Source organism: Eufriesea mexicana, unplaced genomic scaffold (genome assembly GCF_001483705.2).
Source record: "Eufriesea mexicana isolate 0111107269 unplaced genomic scaffold, ASM148370v2 scaffold320, whole genome shotgun sequence".
NCBI lineage: Eukaryota > Metazoa > Arthropoda > Insecta > Hymenoptera > Apidae > Eufriesea > Eufriesea mexicana.
Window position 1 is genome coordinate 1,115,599 of NW_016908532.1, and position 21,114 is coordinate 1,136,712.

General features: G+C 31.2%; 4 protein-coding genes across 7 annotated transcripts in view; 2 read left to right on the plus strand and 2 right to left on the minus strand.

The window, feature by feature from the left end:
• Positions 1-5,040, minus strand: Iru (E3 ubiquitin-protein ligase Iruka). 3 transcript variants are annotated; one of them, XM_017896639.1, is made up of 8 exons: positions 4,737-5,040; positions 3,949-4,050; positions 3,663-3,823; positions 2,672-2,773; positions 1,232-1,404; positions 1,027-1,142; positions 836-933; positions 1-658 (listed from the first exon to the last, which is right to left on the minus strand). In XM_017896639.1, exons 1-8 carry the CDS (start codon positions 4,815-4,817, stop codon positions 568-570), a joined length of 924 nt encoding a protein of 307 aa, XP_017752128.1. In that variant the 5' UTR covers positions 4,818-5,040; the 3' UTR covers positions 1-567. The 3 variants fall into 3 exon arrangements, with proteins under 3 accessions (XP_017752128.1, XP_017752127.1, XP_017752129.1); XM_017896638.1 differs by having other exon boundaries at positions 2,672-2,776; positions 4,737-5,039; XM_017896640.1 differs by having other exon boundaries at positions 2-658; positions 1,232-1,392; positions 2,672-2,776; positions 4,737-5,037.
• Positions 5,041-11,052: 6,012 nt separating this feature from the next.
• On the minus strand, positions 11,053-14,754 carry LOC108556267 (mucin-12). 2 transcript variants are annotated; one of them, XM_017912283.1, is made up of 6 exons: positions 14,202-14,754; positions 13,329-13,483; positions 13,014-13,239; positions 11,932-12,926; positions 11,543-11,844; positions 11,053-11,125 (listed from the first exon to the last, which is right to left on the minus strand). In XM_017912283.1, the coding sequence occupies exons 1-6, from the start codon at positions 14,263-14,265 to the stop codon at positions 11,053-11,055; spliced, it is 1,815 nt and encodes a 604-aa protein (XP_017767772.1). In that variant the 5' UTR covers positions 14,266-14,754. The 2 variants fall into 2 exon arrangements, with proteins under 2 accessions (XP_017767772.1, XP_017767771.1); XM_017912282.1 differs by having other exon boundaries at positions 11,932-12,938.
• A 559-nt stretch (positions 14,755-15,313) lies between these two features.
• On the plus strand, positions 15,314-18,514 carry LOC108556258 (eukaryotic translation initiation factor 5B). Its single transcript, XM_017912271.1, has 4 exons — positions 15,314-15,478; positions 15,934-16,109; positions 16,198-16,395; positions 16,576-18,514. Exons 1-4 carry the CDS (start codon positions 15,314-15,316, stop codon positions 18,512-18,514), a joined length of 2,478 nt encoding a protein of 825 aa, XP_017767760.1.
• Positions 18,515-20,591: 2,077 nt separating this feature from the next.
• The window catches only part of LOC108556265 (very-long-chain 3-oxoacyl-CoA reductase), a 2,574-nt gene continuing 2,051 nt past the window's right edge, over positions 20,592-21,114 (plus strand). The window contains exon 1 of the mRNA XM_017912280.1: positions 20,592-21,100. Coding sequence (XP_017767769.1) covers positions 20,726-21,100 — 375 coding nt within the window. The 5' untranslated portion in view covers positions 20,592-20,725. The remainder of the gene's footprint in view (positions 21,101-21,114) is intronic.

Here is a 21,114-nt window from a genome sequence, read left to right on the forward strand (position 1 = left end):
TTAAATTATGTTTTTCCTCTCTTTTTTTCTTTTTTTGCTTTTTTTGTAAACATTATGTTACGTTAAATTTATTAAACATCCAAATTGAAACTTTTATAAAGAAACATACATGTTTTTTTTTTTTTAAATTTCGGTCAAGTTTGTTTAGGAATCTTTGTGATGTACTGCACGTTTTTGCAAACTATGAAATTATGTGTATGCGAGCGCGCGCGTAAATAAATATGTACATATATATAGCAACAAGGATTATTTCAACTTTGAATACGCACGTCTTTTTTTGACTTTTAATGATCATATCTCATTATAATCCATGCAAAGCAACACATGCAAGTTGTAATTTGATACTGCATTATTTTTTTATGATTCGCATTACACCGTCGATTGAAGTATAAAGCTTGAAATTTATATTAGTATCGAGATACAATATTCACGAAGTATATATGAGCGTTGCTCGAGCGAACAGTGCCGGAAAACAAATTTGAAAAATGTGAAAAATAGACATGTGTTGTGTGTGTATATTTGTGTGTTCTGCTGGGTAGAGAAAATATTAAGACAGGATAATCAATCTCAAATCTCACTCGATGGATTACTACTGGCGTTATTACCACTCGAGGATGAAGTTGATGACGTTCTAGTACTGTTTGATTCATTGGTTGCCCTAGAAGTATATAAATATGCTCATAAGTTTTTTTATATTCTCTATAATATAAATATCTAAATTTCATATATCGAAGTTTCGATACATCACATACATTACATATTTGAATGATAAAATTTGTAACTGTTACATTTAAGGTAAAATATTAATTTTATATAAATAAATTACATAACATACCTAAAGAGGGCGACTAAGCTACGTCCTACAGTATCCTGGTGTACTTCTGCTGAATTCTGACCACCCAAATGCTGTCTACAAATAGGGCAAGTACCGTGCTAAACAAGAAAAGGAGAAAAATGTTGTGAAAATACACTTACATCCTTTTGAAAAAAGAAGAAAAAAAAAATCTGAATTATTCTTTAACTTACCAATTCTAACCATGGTACAATGCATGGTGCATGATACAGATGTAAACAAGGAAGTTGTTTGACTGGTTCAGAAAGTTTGAAGTCTTCCCAACAAACGGAACATTGAAGTTTACTATCTACATAAACAATTTATTAAAAACAAATTATTATTAATCTCTGATTTAATTTTCTCTCTTATAAATTACAATATGCGTGTATTACTCACCAACATGAAATTGATCCACAGTTATAGTTGGTATTTCATCGATTTGTTTTCGTGGCAAAGGAGGTGGTCCAGTTCCATCCATTTGATTTAATAACTGTGTTACAATCGCATCTAAGCCATCTTGACTCCAAACATAATCTCCAGGATTTCCCAAGAACAGTCTAATATTGAATCTACATTATTGTGCTTTATTTTAGTAATACCAAATATCAAATAAAATAATAATGACTTTTATCCTGGGTGAACAAGCTTTTTAATGCTTCTTCTTATACCATTATTCTATACTTTGTAAATATATGTTTATCTACATAACCTAAAGAATACAAAAATGAACTTCAACTATTAATTATAATATTATTCCCCAATTTATGACTCAGTACATATATGAAATTAATATATTTTTCATCAAATTAGAATTTTCATATAATAATATATATTACTTATTAAAATCTCTACTTGCGAAAAGGAAATAGATACTTATGAATATTATCCCCAAACTTTTAATAATAAATATTTTTTACGGATTATTATTTACTGATTATTTTCTTGATTAATTGCAATATTAACATTGACTAATTAATAAATTAATCTTTAATTATTATTCCTTTTTCCTATGTATCATATTTTCAAAGTCCTACTTAATTATTTTCAATTCCACTAAAAAAAGAGTCATGAATATTTGTATAAAATCTTTCAAATTTTATACCAACAAATAAATAAATAAATAAATATATAAGTACACACACACGTACGTATGAACACACGCACGCACGCACACGCGCGCGCGCGCGCGCACACACACACACACACGCTCGCACGCACGCACGCACGCACACAGATAGACCGGCAAGCATACATATGCACGAAATTTAATGTTTTTATCTATTTATATGCTATTTGAAACATATAATATACAAAAGTAAAGAAAAGGGTATAAAATATATAAAGAATTATATTTGCAATAAAAGAATTTTTGCTAATATTAATGTAATTAATACCCGAAGAAATAAGTACTTGAAAGATATACATGGAATATTACTTTTTCTTGTACATCCAATATTAATATTGACATTAAAAATAATCACTGAAAATTGATTCTAATTTCTTTATAATTTTTATGAAAAACATGTATATACTTCTCTTTTAATTTTTAGATAAATATTGTAATATCCTATTGTATATGTTAAACAAAAAGATTCTTTTCATGCGGATGAATTAAAAATTAAAAATTGCTTTTAAATTCACTCAGGATAATATTTTATGTAGATAACATGCATAAAGCAAAATAATTTTACATAAAGTATAATTTCCTTATCTGTATAATTCTAATTCACTTCGTATGCTTGCAAAATTGGTGAACTTAAGCAATCCACACACTCATGCTTGGATATGTACTTATTTAGCTAATGAGCGCATAGTAAAAATTACTGTTGTACATACACAGGTAGTTGTGCAGCTTGAGCTAATCCTGAGAAATTTAATACAAAATCTTGTATAATATTCTCTAGAGTTGTAGGCATTACTTCCTGTCCTGCACGACCCCTGCTTAAAATAAAAATAATCAACCGATTATACATATACACCTATATATATGTATATATGTGTAAATATTTACAATACAAATACTTTTTTAAAGCACAAAGATGAATTTTTAAATTTATAAATCCATATATTACATTATCTCGTATATTATTTATTTTGTGCATAAATGACAACAATCTTAAGTGCTTATCGACCAGAAAGACAATGTTTTGTGGACATATTGGATTATGATTATCTGCCAAAGTACCCACAAAATATTGTGTGAGTTTGTATTGCTTATTTCCTTGAAGCCATATGTTTTAAGATGGTAAAATAAAAGTTATTTAAGCAGTTAGATCAATTGAGTTAAATTTTTTACTTTCATGAATCACTTTTGTTGCAAAATGAAGTTGTCTAAAAATACTTTAAATAAAATTTTCTAGTATGACAAAGTAACATAGTATTTCCATGAACTTAAAAAAATAATTATTCTATTAATTTTCAAACTTTTTCATTAAAAAATATTCTTCCTTCATTTATTTTAAATCGCTACCAATACAATGGTGTAAGCAATAGAGTATTTTGAAATCAATTATAACATTATACATATCAATTTTGAATTTTGTATAATGTACTTTTGAGAAATATCTTTAAAAAGACATAACTAATATTGAGTAAATTTTCAATTTTTGTTCGTTATAAGTTTATTTATTCAAGTTATTCATTCGAATTAAATAAGAAAACGTGTTATCAATGTATCTACATATGTAAAATACAACTTACCTATATTCTAAAAAGAGTTACATAAAAAAAAAAAGAGAGAGAGAGAGAGAAAAAAGGAAAAAGAAAAGAAAAATAAAATTTAAATCTAAATATATCCTGCATTTTTGAGAAAGCATAAATGATATACCTATTAAAACGAAGTGTATCTGGAGCATTACGTGACCAATGAACTCGTCTTCTATTAGCAGTACCATTATTCCTGTTAGAACTAACTGGTGTTTCAAACTGATCAGAGAATTCCATCTCGTATTCCCTTCTTAAGGGAACATCTGCATAACGTTCCAAAAGCTGCATAATAAATATTTAATCAAAGTATCAATGAAATATATACTGGTAATACATTAATTGTTTGTATCATCTATAACACTGTTAATATAAATTTAACTACTACTGTTAGAAGAAACACCTCTTACATCAATTACATCACGACTAATATCCATTCTAGATCCATTATCACTGCTATCGCTTTCCAATTCCTCTATGAAGCCACTTGAGCATCTTGGACACGTGTAATCCTAAGAAAAGAATTATACAATACATCGCATTATAAATAAACAAATATTATAATTTAATAGTTTTATATACTCATAATAATAAAGATGTAAAATGTAGTTTCATAAAAATATTATGCAGAAAATATTTTACATTTCTTTTGACTCATTTTTGTATGTTTGTAAAGAAAATATCTATAGACTTAGCTAATCAACAGATATCAATGGTTTTTCTGTTTATTTTATAATTTATTTATACTTAGTACAATGATACATTATATAATTTGAAATAATAAAAGAAATATTACATTATCACTTATTTAAAAAAAAAAATCAATTTAAAACATTAAATATAGATTTCGACAGAAATATATATAAAAAGAGAAATAGGAATAGTTAAAGCACATAGATATAGAACTGTTTAAAATATATATATTTTTCGGTATAACTAAATTTCTAATTAAAATAACATTTCCTTTTATACTAATCAAATATTAACAGATTTTAATATGCTCATATAACGGTGGAAATGAAAATGTATAAAATAGAGATATTTATATGAATTTCTATACGCAATGAAAGGCAGAAGGAAAAGAGTTTTTACGCGTGTTACCAAATGACAGCTCGAAACAAAAAATTTGTGATTTTACAAATAGAGTTACATTTAATAATATAACTATTAATGTAAAAGAATGGATGAACATACTTACAGGTAATAAACGTTCAATTTCGATACTGCATTTGTGACAAAAAAATCGGGACATTGCCCCGTCTACAACGGCTTCCGCCATCTTTTACGTGTCCTCTTTGTTCCTCTTGCCTATTTCTGACTATCGTGATGGATCGTGATCCGTCACAATTCTTGGTGTACTTGATTACGTTTTTAGCGAATGCCGAAACAGAACTGGAAAACTACTGATTTTAAATGATACCTTTACATAGCACGAGATGGCGTCTGATTAAATTAGTCGATTGCGCATCAATTTCTCATTATTGCATTCGATTACTACACTTTGGTTTTTTATTTTCTAACGTAGATTAAAATTTTACTTTTTTTTATCAATTATTAGTGACTCGTATTACCCTTGTGACTTCATCTTTTATTACCATTAGTAAAATATACACAAAAACATTTTCCGCGCAAAAAAGCTATATTGGCTGTGAAAAAATATTTTTTTTTTATTTAATATCAAAGCGTCTTATCCTTCACAGTAAGGAAAATATCAAGCATACGAAATTAATTACTTTATTGATCGTTAAATATATACATACATATCATTTATACATTTCAAATATATCTCAACGGGAAGATATGTATTACAGGTTAGGTATGTATGCGCATGCACGCACGAGTAGTTCATATAGTAGCTTAACTATTCATATTGCTTCGACGTATGTATGCCTATGTTCTTTAATTGACAAATTTATTTAGGTTGCACGAATAAAGAAAAAATAATTTTAAAAAAGTACTATGTTAAAAATATGAAAAAAAAAAAAATATAATTGACATGTATGATTTTTTGTAAAATTTAATTATTTCAGATTATTATCCAGTTATGAATATGTTATAACGAAACATATTCATATATCTTGTATAGTACGCGTGTAATTATATTATTTACATAGGACTTTCAAGTTGCGTGCATATGCGCATGACTTTATATACATGCCTCCAGTACATGTGTTTCATTATAGCCAAATTCCTAAAATTCTTATATAAGTAATTACATAACTATGACACATTAAAAAAAAAAAAAATGTTCACAATGTTATGCCAATCGTTGGAATTTCGTATTAGTCACATTATCATGTTTCAAAATTTTGTACATCAAACGATATTAAATAATTTTGATCGGAACTTCTTTGTTGTAAATTTTCAGCGACACAAAAAATATCTAAATTTTAGTGAAATAAATTTATTGAATTAATATAAAATTAATTAAATTAAACGCAAATAGTAGTTAATAACGAGTAGCTTATGTAAAGTACTGATTTATTACAATTAAATAATAGACTACTGACACAAATATTCTAATATAACTTATATCAATTTATAATACTTCACTTACGCAAGTAAGCGCAATAAAGATTTCATTCTAAACCTACTCAGATAAATATTTTACAATATTTAAGATCACTAGATGAACAATTAAGTAATTCAAATTTTTGTACCGTTTGAACTACAAGAGTCTTAAACAATTCATTGTAAGTCCAACTTCTCTTCTCTCGTCGAGTGAATGTATGAGTATAGAAAGAGATTTATTATGTAATGAACACATTTCTTTCAAGAATGTAATATACGGCGATTTTTGTGAACACACGAAATGCGTCAATTATCATAAGAAGAGATTTCGATTTTCATAAAGTCTGTTTATAGTTGAAAATACATATAACTGCATACGGTTTTCGTTTTATGTATACTTCGGTTCTTTTTTAAATGTAATTTTATTTGGGAAGTGTCGGTTTTATAACTATCTCCTATTACTACATTTTATTCAATTATTTATGTATGTAAGTGTGTATCATTCATGTGTTAGTTTTATTTCGACGCTGATTTAATTAGAAAAACAATAGTTATCTACAAATTTTACGTTAAAAATAAATAATTTCCTTTATTACAAAAAGAAAGAAAAATATTTGAAACTTTTTTCTACAAATTACATTAAATAGTTGTTATAAAACATCACGTTTTACGTAATCTTTCCTTTTTTTCTTTTCTTGTATCTATTTATATCAGAAATAAAAAATTATCAAAGCCAATTCATAAATTTAATATATGTAACAGTTCGATGTTTATCATTGTTCTTTTTTTCCTCGATTTTCAATAATTTTCAATATCTCGAAGGTATAACTATATCAAGTGATATTGGTTTCATACTTTCAAAAAGTGGTTACAATAGTAATTTTAATTTATCATACTAATAAATGTTTTAATGATAATTAACGTAAAGTTTGGTAATCATACAGACATTGTCAATTTCATAGATTGCAAATATATAATTTTTTCATATATATAACTATGTAGATCTTATTGTTACGATTGCTTTTTTCCTTTTTCTCTTTTTCGATTTATTTCGATTAAATGAAAGATATACATAAAGAAGTTATTATTGAAAAATTTGTTTGAATCATTAAAATTATTACACGTGTAATAATAATGTAAGGTTGGAACGAATATGAAATATGGAAACATTAAAAAATTTATTAAAAATAGAAAATTTTAGAAATCAAAAACATTTAATTTTAAATCATATTGAATTGTAAATGATAAATCATGCAAAATTGTCATATAACCCTAAACACAGCGGTAACCAAACTTCAAAAATATACATAGTTAATTCTCATGAAATCACAAATATTTAGAATAAATACATTATATATGCAACGGGTATTGTCTGTATATGTAATATAAAATGTAATCCAGAATCATTGTAACATTATATAGTTGCGATAACATAGTTAAAAATTCTTGGTATTATGATAGACGTAATAAAATATTGTGCTTAAAAAAATTCTAATTAAATTTTTTTTCTGATTATTTATGCTTTTGTGCTATTTTCTATATGTTTTGCGATTTCCTGCATATTTTGAGATATACCCGAATGTCCATACATGCTAACATTATTTGTAAAAACTCAATGAAAGAACACTTCAAACAGATCTATTCTTTTCTTATACTAAATTCAAAAAAACTGTGTATTTATATCGGACATGAATATCACGAATGTTATAAATTAAGTATTAGGGAAATAATTTTTATTTTATCGATGTTTATCTTACACGCACAATTCGTCCAAATTATGAAATTCGTAGCAAATAAACTACAGATTTTATAAAGATATTAAACAGATAAGTATCTCCATTAGGATTAAACGGTATAAAACGATAATCAACATGAATAATTGTATAGCTCTATCAGACAAATGTAATCATAACAATAAGATTGCCCAATTCATTAATTTAGTATTTCTAGATGTTAAATTACTTTTCGATTTTCGTCTAATGCTACACACAGTATTTGTTTCCGTTAAAAATTAATATTAATACTTATTAATAAACGATTTAGCTAGCATTTATAGTCATTCAGTTGTTAAAACCTTTTACTTGGTTTATTAATTGTAATTGATTGTTAATCACTAACACATATGTACACATATAAATACACTATTTAAATGAACAAAGGAATAACAAATTTATCAGTAAATTAACATAATTTGTGCTTCCTATAAAATAATATCTAAGGTGCTTAAGAAAATCAAAATATTTGATTATTATTGCAAATTTTTTATAGGGAATAATATCTAACAAATGATTATTTTTTATATACTATATTATAATAAGCGATAAACTTATTTGACAAAGAACTAAACTAAGATCAAGTATTTTTTCTTTTTATTTGATTATTGTTATTCTATTCTGACTAAAACATGTTCCTTTTCATATTATTTCAGTAGTATGTCATGGATTGTTAATATCATTTTTTATGTTTGCAACGAAAGCTACATGATAGTACATGAAATAACATTGGCTCCTTATAAATAATTTTAAAACTTATTTCTGAGAACATTTTTTGCCACTGTTACATTCGTCCTTTTGAACTTATCCAATATTGTCTCAATTAGTCATACAATTTTCTTTTACATCTTTAAAAGCATGAAAGCAGCAACTGTACTTTCTGTATGTACCCAATTAATATAAAGCAAGAAATATATGTAACAATTTAATTATTAAAGGAAATCAACAATAGTAATTATTAATTGTTTTCTTAAGTTTTACTTTGTCATTCTTATATCTTTTGGGATAAGCAAACAGCAATTATGTAATTAATTTATACTTTTGTATGAAATAACAAATATCTACATTTACATAAATGTTTGCAAAAATAATTATAGTTAACAGACAATTATATTTTTTTTATAGTTGGTTAAGTAATCTTTAGGTAAAAGAATTTTGCAGATGTAACAAAACTTTACAAAAAATAACGCAAAAGAATGATAAATTAAAATGATAATGAGAACAATCAAAATGATAATAAAATGCACATTATTTTTGTGATTATCACTTAACATATTATCAATAATTAGTTACCTTAAAACTTACTAGTTTACAGAGTATTCATAATAATGCAAAAGAATGTATTGTATCATGTAAGGGATTTCAGTGAACATGTAGCTCTGAATTGATTTAAACAGAGATATTTTAGCATCATTAAATATCAGTCTGAATCTTAGATTCTATTTATAAACAAATATTAAAGACGTTGGAAATTGTGCATCTTAGGGAATTGTTATTTCATATCCTACTACATATATTAAAGATCATTAATCACAAATCAGAGATGAGCATTTCACTCATTGTATTTGCAGAGCATATGAAGTATGTTATCACAAGCAATCCCTAACATATAAAATTTTTCTTTTCCCTTCATAATAGAATACAATTGTATAGATTTAAAAATCAGTCGGTAGAAATTTTCGCCATATCTTATGCGAGTAAATTTGTAATAAATTTGGATGTAAAATCTGCATAACTATGAACAAATTTTTCATTAAAAGTCTCGAGAAAAAATGGATCATGAATAGAGTGTTTCACATAGGAAGTAAAAAGTATAATTTTCCTGAGTTTTAATTTATGTTTTAAAATGAACATCGCACTATGTGTACGTACACATACAGGTGCACGCACACCCGCGCACACACACTGAAATCGTGGAAGAGAGAGAGAGAGTCACATTAACATGATGAGTAAAGAAAGCATAACATAGTAATTATGTATATGTACACGCACTAAGGCTGATTCACACTATTCGGACCAATAGATCTGTTTCAAGCATATGTACAAACCAAAAAACTATTTCTTTTTTTTACTTTATGTATTCTATAATCATGTTTTATATTAAACGAAAAGTAAATAGTAACAAAAGTATTAAAAAATTAACTGAAATGAATATATTTATGTAATTTTGGTATAACATGGCAGTTGTACTCAACATTGATATGTATTTCTATTTTAAAAGATATATTTAAAAGACTTCAAAATATATATTTATATATATTTGTGCACTGCACACTGTATAATAAATATACTCTTGACTATGTTTATCAGGATATCAGAGTAAAAAACAAAATTTATATGAAAACATTTTTAGTTCAATTAAAATACTCTATTCAAATAATATAACCAAATAAAAATTCCTACAGTAAAATTTTCGTAGAAAAATATTATCGTAATAATAATAATAATAATAATAATAATGATGATAATATAAATAATGATATAATGTTGTAACAATATTTTAATAACTTATCAAATTGCCATTGACTTACCTGCAATCTTCATATTCTACCCGACATTCACATTTTACTTATATTATTGAATAATAAAAATTGAAATTACTGTATCAGATAGATTGAAATTAATAGTCAAATAATAAATGATACATGTAACAATGCGTATAGTGTGAACCATTCTGTTCTTTATATTTTATTGCGTTATTCAGTTTCTAGAAATATATGCACCACTGCTTGTGACAAAAAAGGAGTAAGAAATTTTGTTATTTAACTCCATAGGAGATAATCTTTTCTACTTAACTTTTAACAAATGATATGCATCGAACATAATTAACAAAATTCTAAAGATGTATACAGTTACCTTTCCCTTCAGTTGTTGTTTATTAATTTAAACATATCGAAATTGTAAGTTGCTATGTATTAAGTATATCTAAACTTTGCTCTCATAGTTTAATAACATGTAAGGAGAAACTGTGAGAGCAAAAGTGCGACTCATTTTTCTTATAGATCATACATAGTCTGAGTATGTGAACAGCTCATATACAGTGAACAATATAGAAAAGGTTTCACTGCAATACCGAAATTTAATTAACGACGGTGTGAGACCACCGTTTCTGCAACGCAATAAAATACGAACATTGTTCATTTCCCATAATATTGAATTTTGATCACTGATAGTGTATTATGAATCATTTTAATAATTATATGATGCATGGATGTAAACACATGACTGCAATTAATTTTCATCTGAAGATTCTGTGGAACTTTGAGGCATAGGGTTGAACCAATTTTCTCGGACACCAGTGCTCCTAGATATGAAGAAATATCAATATAATTTAAAACCTGTGAAACTATACTGTAAATTCAAGATCTTGGAAGAAGTTACATTCATTTTGTACATTTTGTTAATATTTGGAAAATACTCTTTAGATTGAACAGATACTAATAGAAAGAAGATATTATTCAAATACAAAAACACGAAAAACAGAATAATAGAAAAAAAAGAAGGAAAAAGAAAATGAGACAATGTAAAAGATGTTACAGTTTTTTAGTTTAATAATTTTTGGTTCTGCAATTTTTTGCAATACTATGATAAATCATTAAAATGAGAGTATATATTTTTTTTATATTGCAAGTTATTAGAATCATTAATAACTGTAATTAAGTAACTTTTAATCACTGTGAAGTGTTTCAATATCAACAAAAGAGAATAATTTTTTTATTACCTTGTTCGTTGACGGGTACTTATAGGCAGTGTGAGTGAAGTTCTGTAATACTGAGGAGTAGCGTTCGAAGCTGTTTCATCTGGTCTTCTATGTAACGTCATAGTTTCATGGGGAGAAGTTATTAATTCATCTTCGTTATCTAAGTAATAACGAGAACCTGTTGCACTCTTGCAATTTTCACATTCGCTTCTATAATCATCTGTATCGTCGTGAAGAGTAGAAAGAGCTTGCATGCTACAAGTGCATGCTACTGATTCAAAACTTCCTTCTTCATTAATTCCATTTGCTATATTCAATGGCGGCTGAAATATATAAAAATCATTATATAACGTACGTTAAAAGATTAGTGCCGTGAAAATATAGTATTAACGATACATTTTGTACTACACCTTAAAATCATGAGATGTTTCCATTTTATGATCTAATGGTTGTCTTTCAATCTGTTGCAATCCCGAAGAAGATGCAGAGGGAGGCTGTATTTGCATGTCTTCATAAAATGTATTTGGATTCGTATTTTCCATTTTAGTTACAGCATTTTGTTGTGTAGAATGTGGCAAATTCGGCGTGGTAAGATCTGCCATTATTGTAGGGCGTAAAAATTCTTTCTGTGTGCAATCATTTATAATATCTTGTAACTTTGCACCAGTACGAGTTGTTAAAGTCCTAGGAATCGTACGATGTGCAGTCACATTGGAATTCGGTAAAGTTGCAGATATTGTAAACGCTCCAGTTTGACGAGGAAGAGTAGTATGCGTTTGATAACCTTTTGGAATAGCAGATTGTAAGTTAGATAAAGGTTGTGCAATTACATCAGGACGCTGATTAACAAAGTTTGGAATCCCAATGGGAGTAGGTAAATTCTCGTAAGTACTCGTTCCCATTGTGAAACTCGTCGTAGAAGTTCCTACACTAACACCTGGGGATAACGTTTCATTTTGATTCGATTGACGATAACTAGCATATATGTTCGGATTTGATATTGGTCTACTTGGTGTTGAGATTAAACCAGTTTGATCCGTTATGCCACTGTCGCAAATTAATGTTGATGAATTGCCATTTATACCACTTTGTGTACTTCCTACAAATGATATACTTGTACGACTATTAGTGTTTGGAAGATAGGTGTTTGGAAAATTTAGTTGTGGAAGTGTTTGTGGATTCATCGATAAAAGAGCTTGTTCCGCTCGTGCTGCTGCTACTGCCTCCTCATAAGGTGGTGGAGCCTCACCACGTGGAAAGTAATTGTTGGGTGGTTTCCATAATGCATAACTAGCTCCACATGGAATGTCATCCATAGGTACACCATGTGATAATCCATCTCTTTCTAAATATCCCATACTACCTAGATTTCTTTGGTCCTCTGCTAACTGTCTGTTTTGTCTCCCTGCCACACAAACTTTTACAAAATAATCAACATTTTTGGTCTAATTTCCTAAAATAAAAATGTTTGATATATGATGGAAAAGAGTACCTCGTATCTTTCTTTGGCGCAAACGGTGTATTAAAAAAAATAGCAGGCTCAATGATAACACAGCTGTTACAAAACTAGCAACAGATCGTAATCCTATATCATAATGCGTGATTGCATCTGTCGTGTTGCTACCAATGCTATCAGTTTTGTCATTTGGTACAGATAACAATGTATCATCCATACAAATATACTGGCAACAAATATGCCGGGAAGGTTTACAAAATTCCTGCACAATGCGGATATAATTTTACAGTTATAGAAAAAGAAAACAATACCAAGCACAAAGCAATATTATTATTTTCGCACTTGAAATACCTCTGCATTGCAAAGAAGTGCTTTACACCATTTTGGATTGCCATTATCACATACGCAAAATGTACAGGGTTCTGGACCAGGAATGTACATAAAAGTATTTTCATAGGATCGTCCTTGTTGATCTTTGCAGGTAACACCGCTTTCTGCATGAATAACTACAAAATATTTATAGAGATATTCATGAGAACTTATTACTTATTCCTTAATTTGATTATCAGAAATAAATATGCAGTAAGTTAAATTCATAAATTAAATTTACATAAATTTAACAATGCTTTTCCAAATTCGACTCTATCGTTTATTTATGATGTGATACGGTTTATCAGTAATAATTAATAATAGTGTTTACTGATTATAAATACATTCAAAAATACAAGTTATACGACAGGCTTGAATGCTAGTATATAAAAAAATTGGCACGCGCACATCGTACCAAGTAATCAAGCAAGCAGGTGAGCGGGCAATACATGCGTCATACGCACGTTACGTCAATCGAACAATCTACCAAATAGCTATTGTTAAAAATCACCGTACGATATAAACAAGAAGAAAAAAAAAACATAATTCCGAATATGAAATAAATACAAAGTGATAGGAATAATCAATATTGACATGTGATAAGGCGTTTTGAAACGATATAAATAACATTTCAGTGATTCACTAAATTGTAGGCGCGGAATTTTGAAGTAAAGATTTAATCAGACTTGTGGATATCATGTAAATAGTTGAAATCCATGAGAAGAGTAAAAAATGTTGACTGAGAAAAGAGGAGGGAACCGAAATAAAAAAAAAAAAAAAGAAAAAAAAAACAATTGAATTGGTAATAATAGTCGAAGATCAGTATATAAGAAAGGAAAAGAGAGTTTCACTCACCGTTAAAAAATTGAATAAACGCGTAAACTGCATAACCAAGAAGGTTACTGCCACTGTATTTCATTCTGCGTTTGTTATCTCATCATAATCGTAACCACTCGGCGCGGTACTGCAACGACGCGAAGGTATCGTTGGACGTTTCAAACACCGTTTCGTTTCGATGAGTGGCTGTCGTTGGTTCTCAACATTTTTCAAGACACAATTTTAACTAGCATCTTGTGCTGAAACACCTGTATCACGGGTTGCTTATGCAGGAGCAACAGTTATTTTCACACACCCGCATATCTTAGAAACACTTCTTTTGCTCCCAAGTGTCCTTGTACAGTATGCGTCCTCTCAAATAGGCACACCAACTTGCATCTACTTTGCACCGACTCCCGACACCCGGAATGATCGATTAGTAAACGGAGCAGCTATCAGTGTCGAGCACTGATATCGTAGCTACCGCCATCTTCTAGCTGCCGTTGAAGTTTGTAGGAGCAATCACCATTGTCCTGGCGTCTCAGTCACTAGTGTTCTCCAGTGACCTTATCCACTGTACCCGAATATTATCTCGTCTGTGCGAATATCCTCTGCCATTTTACCATATGATATAGTCTCTCTTTCCCACACTCCTCCCTCCCTCTCTCAGTTCATGTTCATGTACATAATATCGTTGATTGCGTATCATATCTATGCACTAAATATAAGATACATCGAATGAGATGAAAATCTATACTTTTGAAACAAAACAAATTCTCCTAACCTATCTCTTATAACCTTTCACATTTCTAGGATCTTTGTGTAAAATGTAAAAAAAATTTCAAGTAGATCTATTTCAAAACTAAATTTTCAAAATTTAAAGAAAGAATTCAGCGTACAAAGAGCAAGAGAATAATAGAAAACAGAATACATCGTAACAATTTCTATCTTTAATTGGATTTACAAATTGTAATTATACGTCAGGTACGATCAGTAAAGAAATTATTCCGAAATATATCATTTACATAAAAATTATAGAGATAAGAATAAAATTCTTGAGAGTACTGTAATTATGTGTATACGTTATACATGATGTAACAATATTATATGTATATACGCATATATGTATATTAATCGTAGAAAAAATCACCATGGAAAAGAATGATGATTCTCCAGAAGATGTTAAACGAGCTACTTCCGTCGATCGTGAAATAAAAAGAGGACAAAAGGATGACACGTTTGAAGGTTATCCACGAATAGTAAAAAAAAAGAAAAGATGGGAACACTGTGATAAACCATCTTCAAAAAAAACTAAGGCAAATCGAATACTTTCGATATTTTCAGATTTTTTTTTATTATTTTGGATATTTTATTTATTAAGTAGTATAAATCTGTATTAATTGTGAGTTACATTTTCTGGAAAATTCAGCGAAAAAATTTTTACCGTCTAGAGTAGACTAGAAGTAACAAACAAACATTCATTAGCCAGTTATATGATGTGTATGTATGTATGTATGTATGTATATATATACCTTGAGTATATTTTGTGAAAACAACTCAATGTGATTGTGGTAATTCAATATCGCTTAGTACTGAATCTTGTATAATTAACGCGAAATTAATGCGTTATTATTTCTTTTTCACAAGGAATTGAGATTACTATATGTACTATTAATGCTACTAATACTAATACTAAATATTACCAATACTTACTACTAATTTGTAAAAAAAAAATGCGTGATGAATTTTATATACCAAATTTGTTCAGTAGCATGCAGAAAAATCGAACGACGATTGCTGTCAGAAACAAAGAGAAAGAAGGAAAAGGACCGCAAAATTCGCAATGGTTTCGGTGTTTGGAGAACCCTGTACATTTCCAAAGTTGGATATTATACCTAGACATTGTTTGACGAAACAGGATTATATTGATATGTTAGCGACACCTAGGTGAAAATTTGGATTTTATTAATGATCAGACTGATTTTAGTTTTTCAGAGGAGTGAACGCAATGAAACATTCTTTTACTTTTATGTAGTCGAAAATGTCCGCCGGATTGTCACAAAAAGATGGTGCTTAAGAAATTAAAACCAGTTTCACCGCGAATCAAAGAATTGGCTCAACCGACAAGACAACGAATGTTAATGACTTTACAATATGGCGCGTCGATATTACCCCCAGCTCTTTTGGATAACCTCGTACGAACCGTGGAGAATGAAACTTGTTTAACACCCGAGTAACGTATCGATTTAATCAATTCCTTTTATAAGTAACATCCACTCTTTGCTTTTCTCTGTTTTTCACTGAAATGGATATAATAGGATCAGGAAACAATTGCTATAATCTTATTATTAAGGATAATTTCTAAATTTCTTCGAGTATCATCAAATTCAGGGATGAGAAATATTTTGTTTAGACAAGCCGCAACAATTTCGAACAAGAAGAAGTCCCGTGGAAAGAAAAGGAAAGGAAAAACGGATAAGTGGCAATATAAAGAGGCAAGCAAATCAAAAAGAACAAATGTCGGTGTTGCGAGTACAGGATCTTTCGACAGAGATTCAATTTGTTGCCAATATCTTATGGCTGAACGTTTCGTTCGAAGTATTTTGAAATGGAAATGTTCATTTCCTAACTCCGAATTCAACGATGTTGCGGAAGTGATAGTTGGACGACTCTCAGATGTTCTTGAACATAATCCTTCGCAAAACGAAGATCGTAAATCGCAACAGGTACGTTATCTGGCCGATGTAATAGCCTGTTGGATAACTGGAGTGTTGTCCGAGGTTGCGCAACAACAAGAGGAGAAGCTCATTGAACGATGTAGGAAGAAAGAAGAGCAAATGAAAATAGATAAAGAAGAGGAGGAGGAGGAAGAAGATGAGGAAGAGGACGAGGATAAGGACAAAACTAAAAGGAAGTACGAAGAGGAAGGTGAAGAATACGAAACAGATATTGGCTCGGAAGAGGATACAAAAGTGGTAGATGACACAGAGAAAGAGATAACACACGAGTTGGACGAATTAGTAATAGAAGATGAAGAATACGAGGAAAAAAGTAAAGATGAACCAGAAGAGGCAGAAGTAACAGAAGTAGAATTAGCAGTGGATATGGAAACAGAAACTCAAATCGAACCAGAAGAACAAATGGAAACCGAGATACAAACGGAACCCACAGCGCAAGTTGAAGAGGAAGTAGAAGCACGACCGGATATGGAAATAATACCAGTACCGGAACCGGAACCGGAACCGGAACCGGAACCGGAACCGGAACCGGAACCGGAACCGGAACAGGAACCGGAACCGGAACCGGAACCGGAACCGGAACCGGAACCGGAACCGAAGCCGGAACCGGAACCGGGGCCGGAAACAGAACCAGAACCAGAACCGGAACCAGAACCAGAACTAGAATTAGAACCGGAAACGGAACCGGAACCAGAACCGGGACCAGAACCAGAACAAGTACAAGAATCAGAACCAGAAGCAGAACTAGAACCGGAAACGGAAACGGAAACGGAACCGGAACCGGAACCAGAAGCAGAACCAGTGCGGAAACCTGAATCAGAAGTAGAACCGGAAAAGATTGAAGTTGATGAAGAGAAAGACCAAGTCGTAGATGTGGATGCGGCGAAAAACGACGAAATTACAAAATTATTAGAAGAGAAAAAAATCGAAGTAAAAATATCGCCAGAAAAGATTGAAAAAGAATTACCCAAAGATACAGATGTTATCAAAGGTCTAGAAGAATTATTGAAAACGGATCTTCCTTTCCTTACGTTCGACAAAATTATCAATACTATTTCTAAGATGATCGAAAGTACTCCAGAAAACACGGGTGAAGATCCAATAACAAATGGTATACATCGTGCAATTTACGAAAAGTTGAGTAATATCGTGAGGTTGGAAGATCCGAATCTTTTAACGGAAGAATTAAAGACTATTATGAACGTAGTATGTGGAAAGATCGCAAACTGGTTAAGAACGATATTAAGTAAATCACAAATTGCATTCATGGAACAATACATGCCGGAAGTAGAGTCAAAAGAAATTAGGGACTGGACTAGATGGTTGGCCTATATCAGCGATGTAGCCAAGGATTGGAATGTATGGTTACGTAACGTAATCGAGAAGATATTGGAAATGGAGAGTGAGAAGATAACTCGTGGAGAATGGCAGGATTGGACAAAATCTTTCGATACTAAGGCTTTACTTTGGAGGCGGTTCCACCTACAAACTATGCATCAGGCGCATCGCAATGTTACTATGTTGATTGGTCGTCGTGTTGTTAAAACAGGAACAAAAGGAATGATACCCGATACTTCCGAGCAGCTAATTAACGCCACCGACTTGCACGTTTGAGAATTATTAACGTCTATTCGTGTCATCACCTTCTTCGAATTTATCTATAATTCTCTGTTTATTATCGTTTTATACGTTATGGATATTATCGTACACATACGAATCGATTATGCATTGTTCCTATATATTACGTAGAATTGAAATAAGTACAATGAGCATAATGTTTTTTAATCCACTAAAAGCATACGGTGCAGTTGTCGGTATGCTAATTATAACGTAAATGAATAAACGGGGACAATAAATGCTTATAAACGTTACATAACTTCGATCGAAGCTTGTCAGAGCTCTTGGTCGTTTGCGACTTTTAAATTTATCGTTTCATAACGAATAAATTAATCTAATCTATATATAAATGGGAAAGCAATCACAGTAAGAAAAATGCAAAAAAAGAAACGGAAAAAAAAGAGAAACTTGTATAATATGCAACGGGAAAATAAAGAAACATTAAACTCATAACCGCGTTTTCTATATGCGTTTACACGTATACGCTATTGTACGTTAAAGTATATTTCTTGATACGTTAAAGTACAATAGTAGCGATACAGGCAAAGAGAAATGCGGGGAAAAATGATCGTCTTTGGCATTCGACTTTTTCAATCGGGAGTATTTGCCACAGAAGAGTGTGTGTGTGTCAAAGCAAAGTGTGTCAAAGAAAAAGTTAACCATTCCCCACTCTTAGCCGAAAGAAAAGGTGGAAGCAGCAACTTTCTTCTGGGTTAGTTTAACGCTGACATTGCCCGTCGTCCATCTACGCATCTATATACCTAAACATCCAAACTACGCGCGTGTCGAACGTGTGCGCGTGGATTCGCATCCGCATCCGCATCCATGGACTGCGCCCGCGCAAACTCCGCAATGTTCGCTACTACCATCATCGACCGTGCCTCGATCTCGCTTCTTCTCGCTTCCTCGTGCTTCTCTCTACTTTCCATCTCTTCCTCTACTATTATGCTATTTTCTTCCCATCCTCCTTTTTCTCCTCCTCACCTCCTCGCCGCCTTTCCTCCCTTCTTCCCTTCCACCCTTCCTTTCACTCCCCCTTTCTCCTCCTGTTTCCGCTTTCTCTCCAGTACTCTCTTCCGTACCCTTCCGTGACCTGGTCTGATGTTCGATGTCTTCGAGATCGGTCGGCTCTGAATCGTTCGAAGCTCATTAGTTCTCGCGTATTCTTCTATGTATATCTTCTTCTCGTCGATATTTTGGCCAGTTAATCGGAATAGTTTTTGCGCGGGATACACGAGTGTGACTACATAGATTTTTCTCCGTTTTCTCAACCGAGACACTTTTCTCATTTATATTTCTTTAATGAGCTTAATCGTATCACATTTACGGCAGCGTTTCTGTCGAATCGTGGAGGAATACGTTCAATCAAAAGAGGAACTTCATTGTTGTGCTGTCATCGCTTCCGATCAGTTTCAACGATATCAAATACAGGTAAGCTGAAACTGTCAATGTATATCACGCTTACGTGTCATCTCTGCTAGATCTATTTTATGACACGAAAAGGAAACGTAAACGAATTTGCAAGTTGCCAGGGAACGGTAACGCGTCGATTAGCAAATGCTAAAATCACGATACAGTTTTTTACGCATGCAAACATGTGCGTAATCTTTTCATTAATTATTCTGCTCACCTACTTTTTCAACATTACGAGACGATACAACGACGATCGTATTCCGATTTATCCGTAAAATTAATTTGGGTGCTTAAAAGGATGTTAAAATGGGTTGAGCCTTTAAATTAACATTATCCAGGGTTATTTTGATTTTATAGCCAGTTTGTTATATGATATATTATAATACCGTGCAAACATGTTAACGTATGCGGAAATGCATGCATATGATAAAATGTATTGGCGCGTAAAACAGCTAGCGAGTTCGCGTAAGTGAAACGTAATCAATGTTAAACAAATTTTTGCATATTGTGGCACGATGTGATAGTAGAAGTCCAAAGTTGCATTTATAACCTCTAAGACTGGAAATGACTAAGTGATTCAATCGCGTTATCGAGAAATTAGGGGCAGAGGTAGGAAGAGGTGGTGGTAACTCGAACTCGAAGATGGAAATACCTGTAGGAAGAATGACATATGGTGGTATGTAAATAACATCGATAAACGCGCTTGATCGTTCGAGAGAATCGTTTTACTCGTGTTAGTCTGTTCGAACCAAAGAAGAGAACCACGAACTACATCGAATTCTTCATCATTCTAGGATGACATTCACGTGTTTGGAAAAAGTATCGCTGGTCGTATTAGGGGCGATTGGCCTACGAATTTTATTACGAGTCAGCAAACTTGCGTGGAAGAAACTGATAGGACCCAGCCTTGGTTTCGGTCTGGACTTGAGGACACAGGGTAGATGGGCAGTGATTACCGGATCTACCGGTGGCATTGGAAAAGCATTCGCCGAATGTTTCGCGAGAAAGGGTTTAGACGTTATGTTGATCTCACGATGCCTAGAAAAACTAGAGAGCGATGCAGCTGAGATCAGACAAAAGTATGGTGTTGAAGTTCGGGTGCTGGATGTAGACTTGACGGAAGGACAAGTGGTTTTCTCGAAAATTGCCAAAGCTACCGAAGATCTCGAGGTAATCTTCTTTCC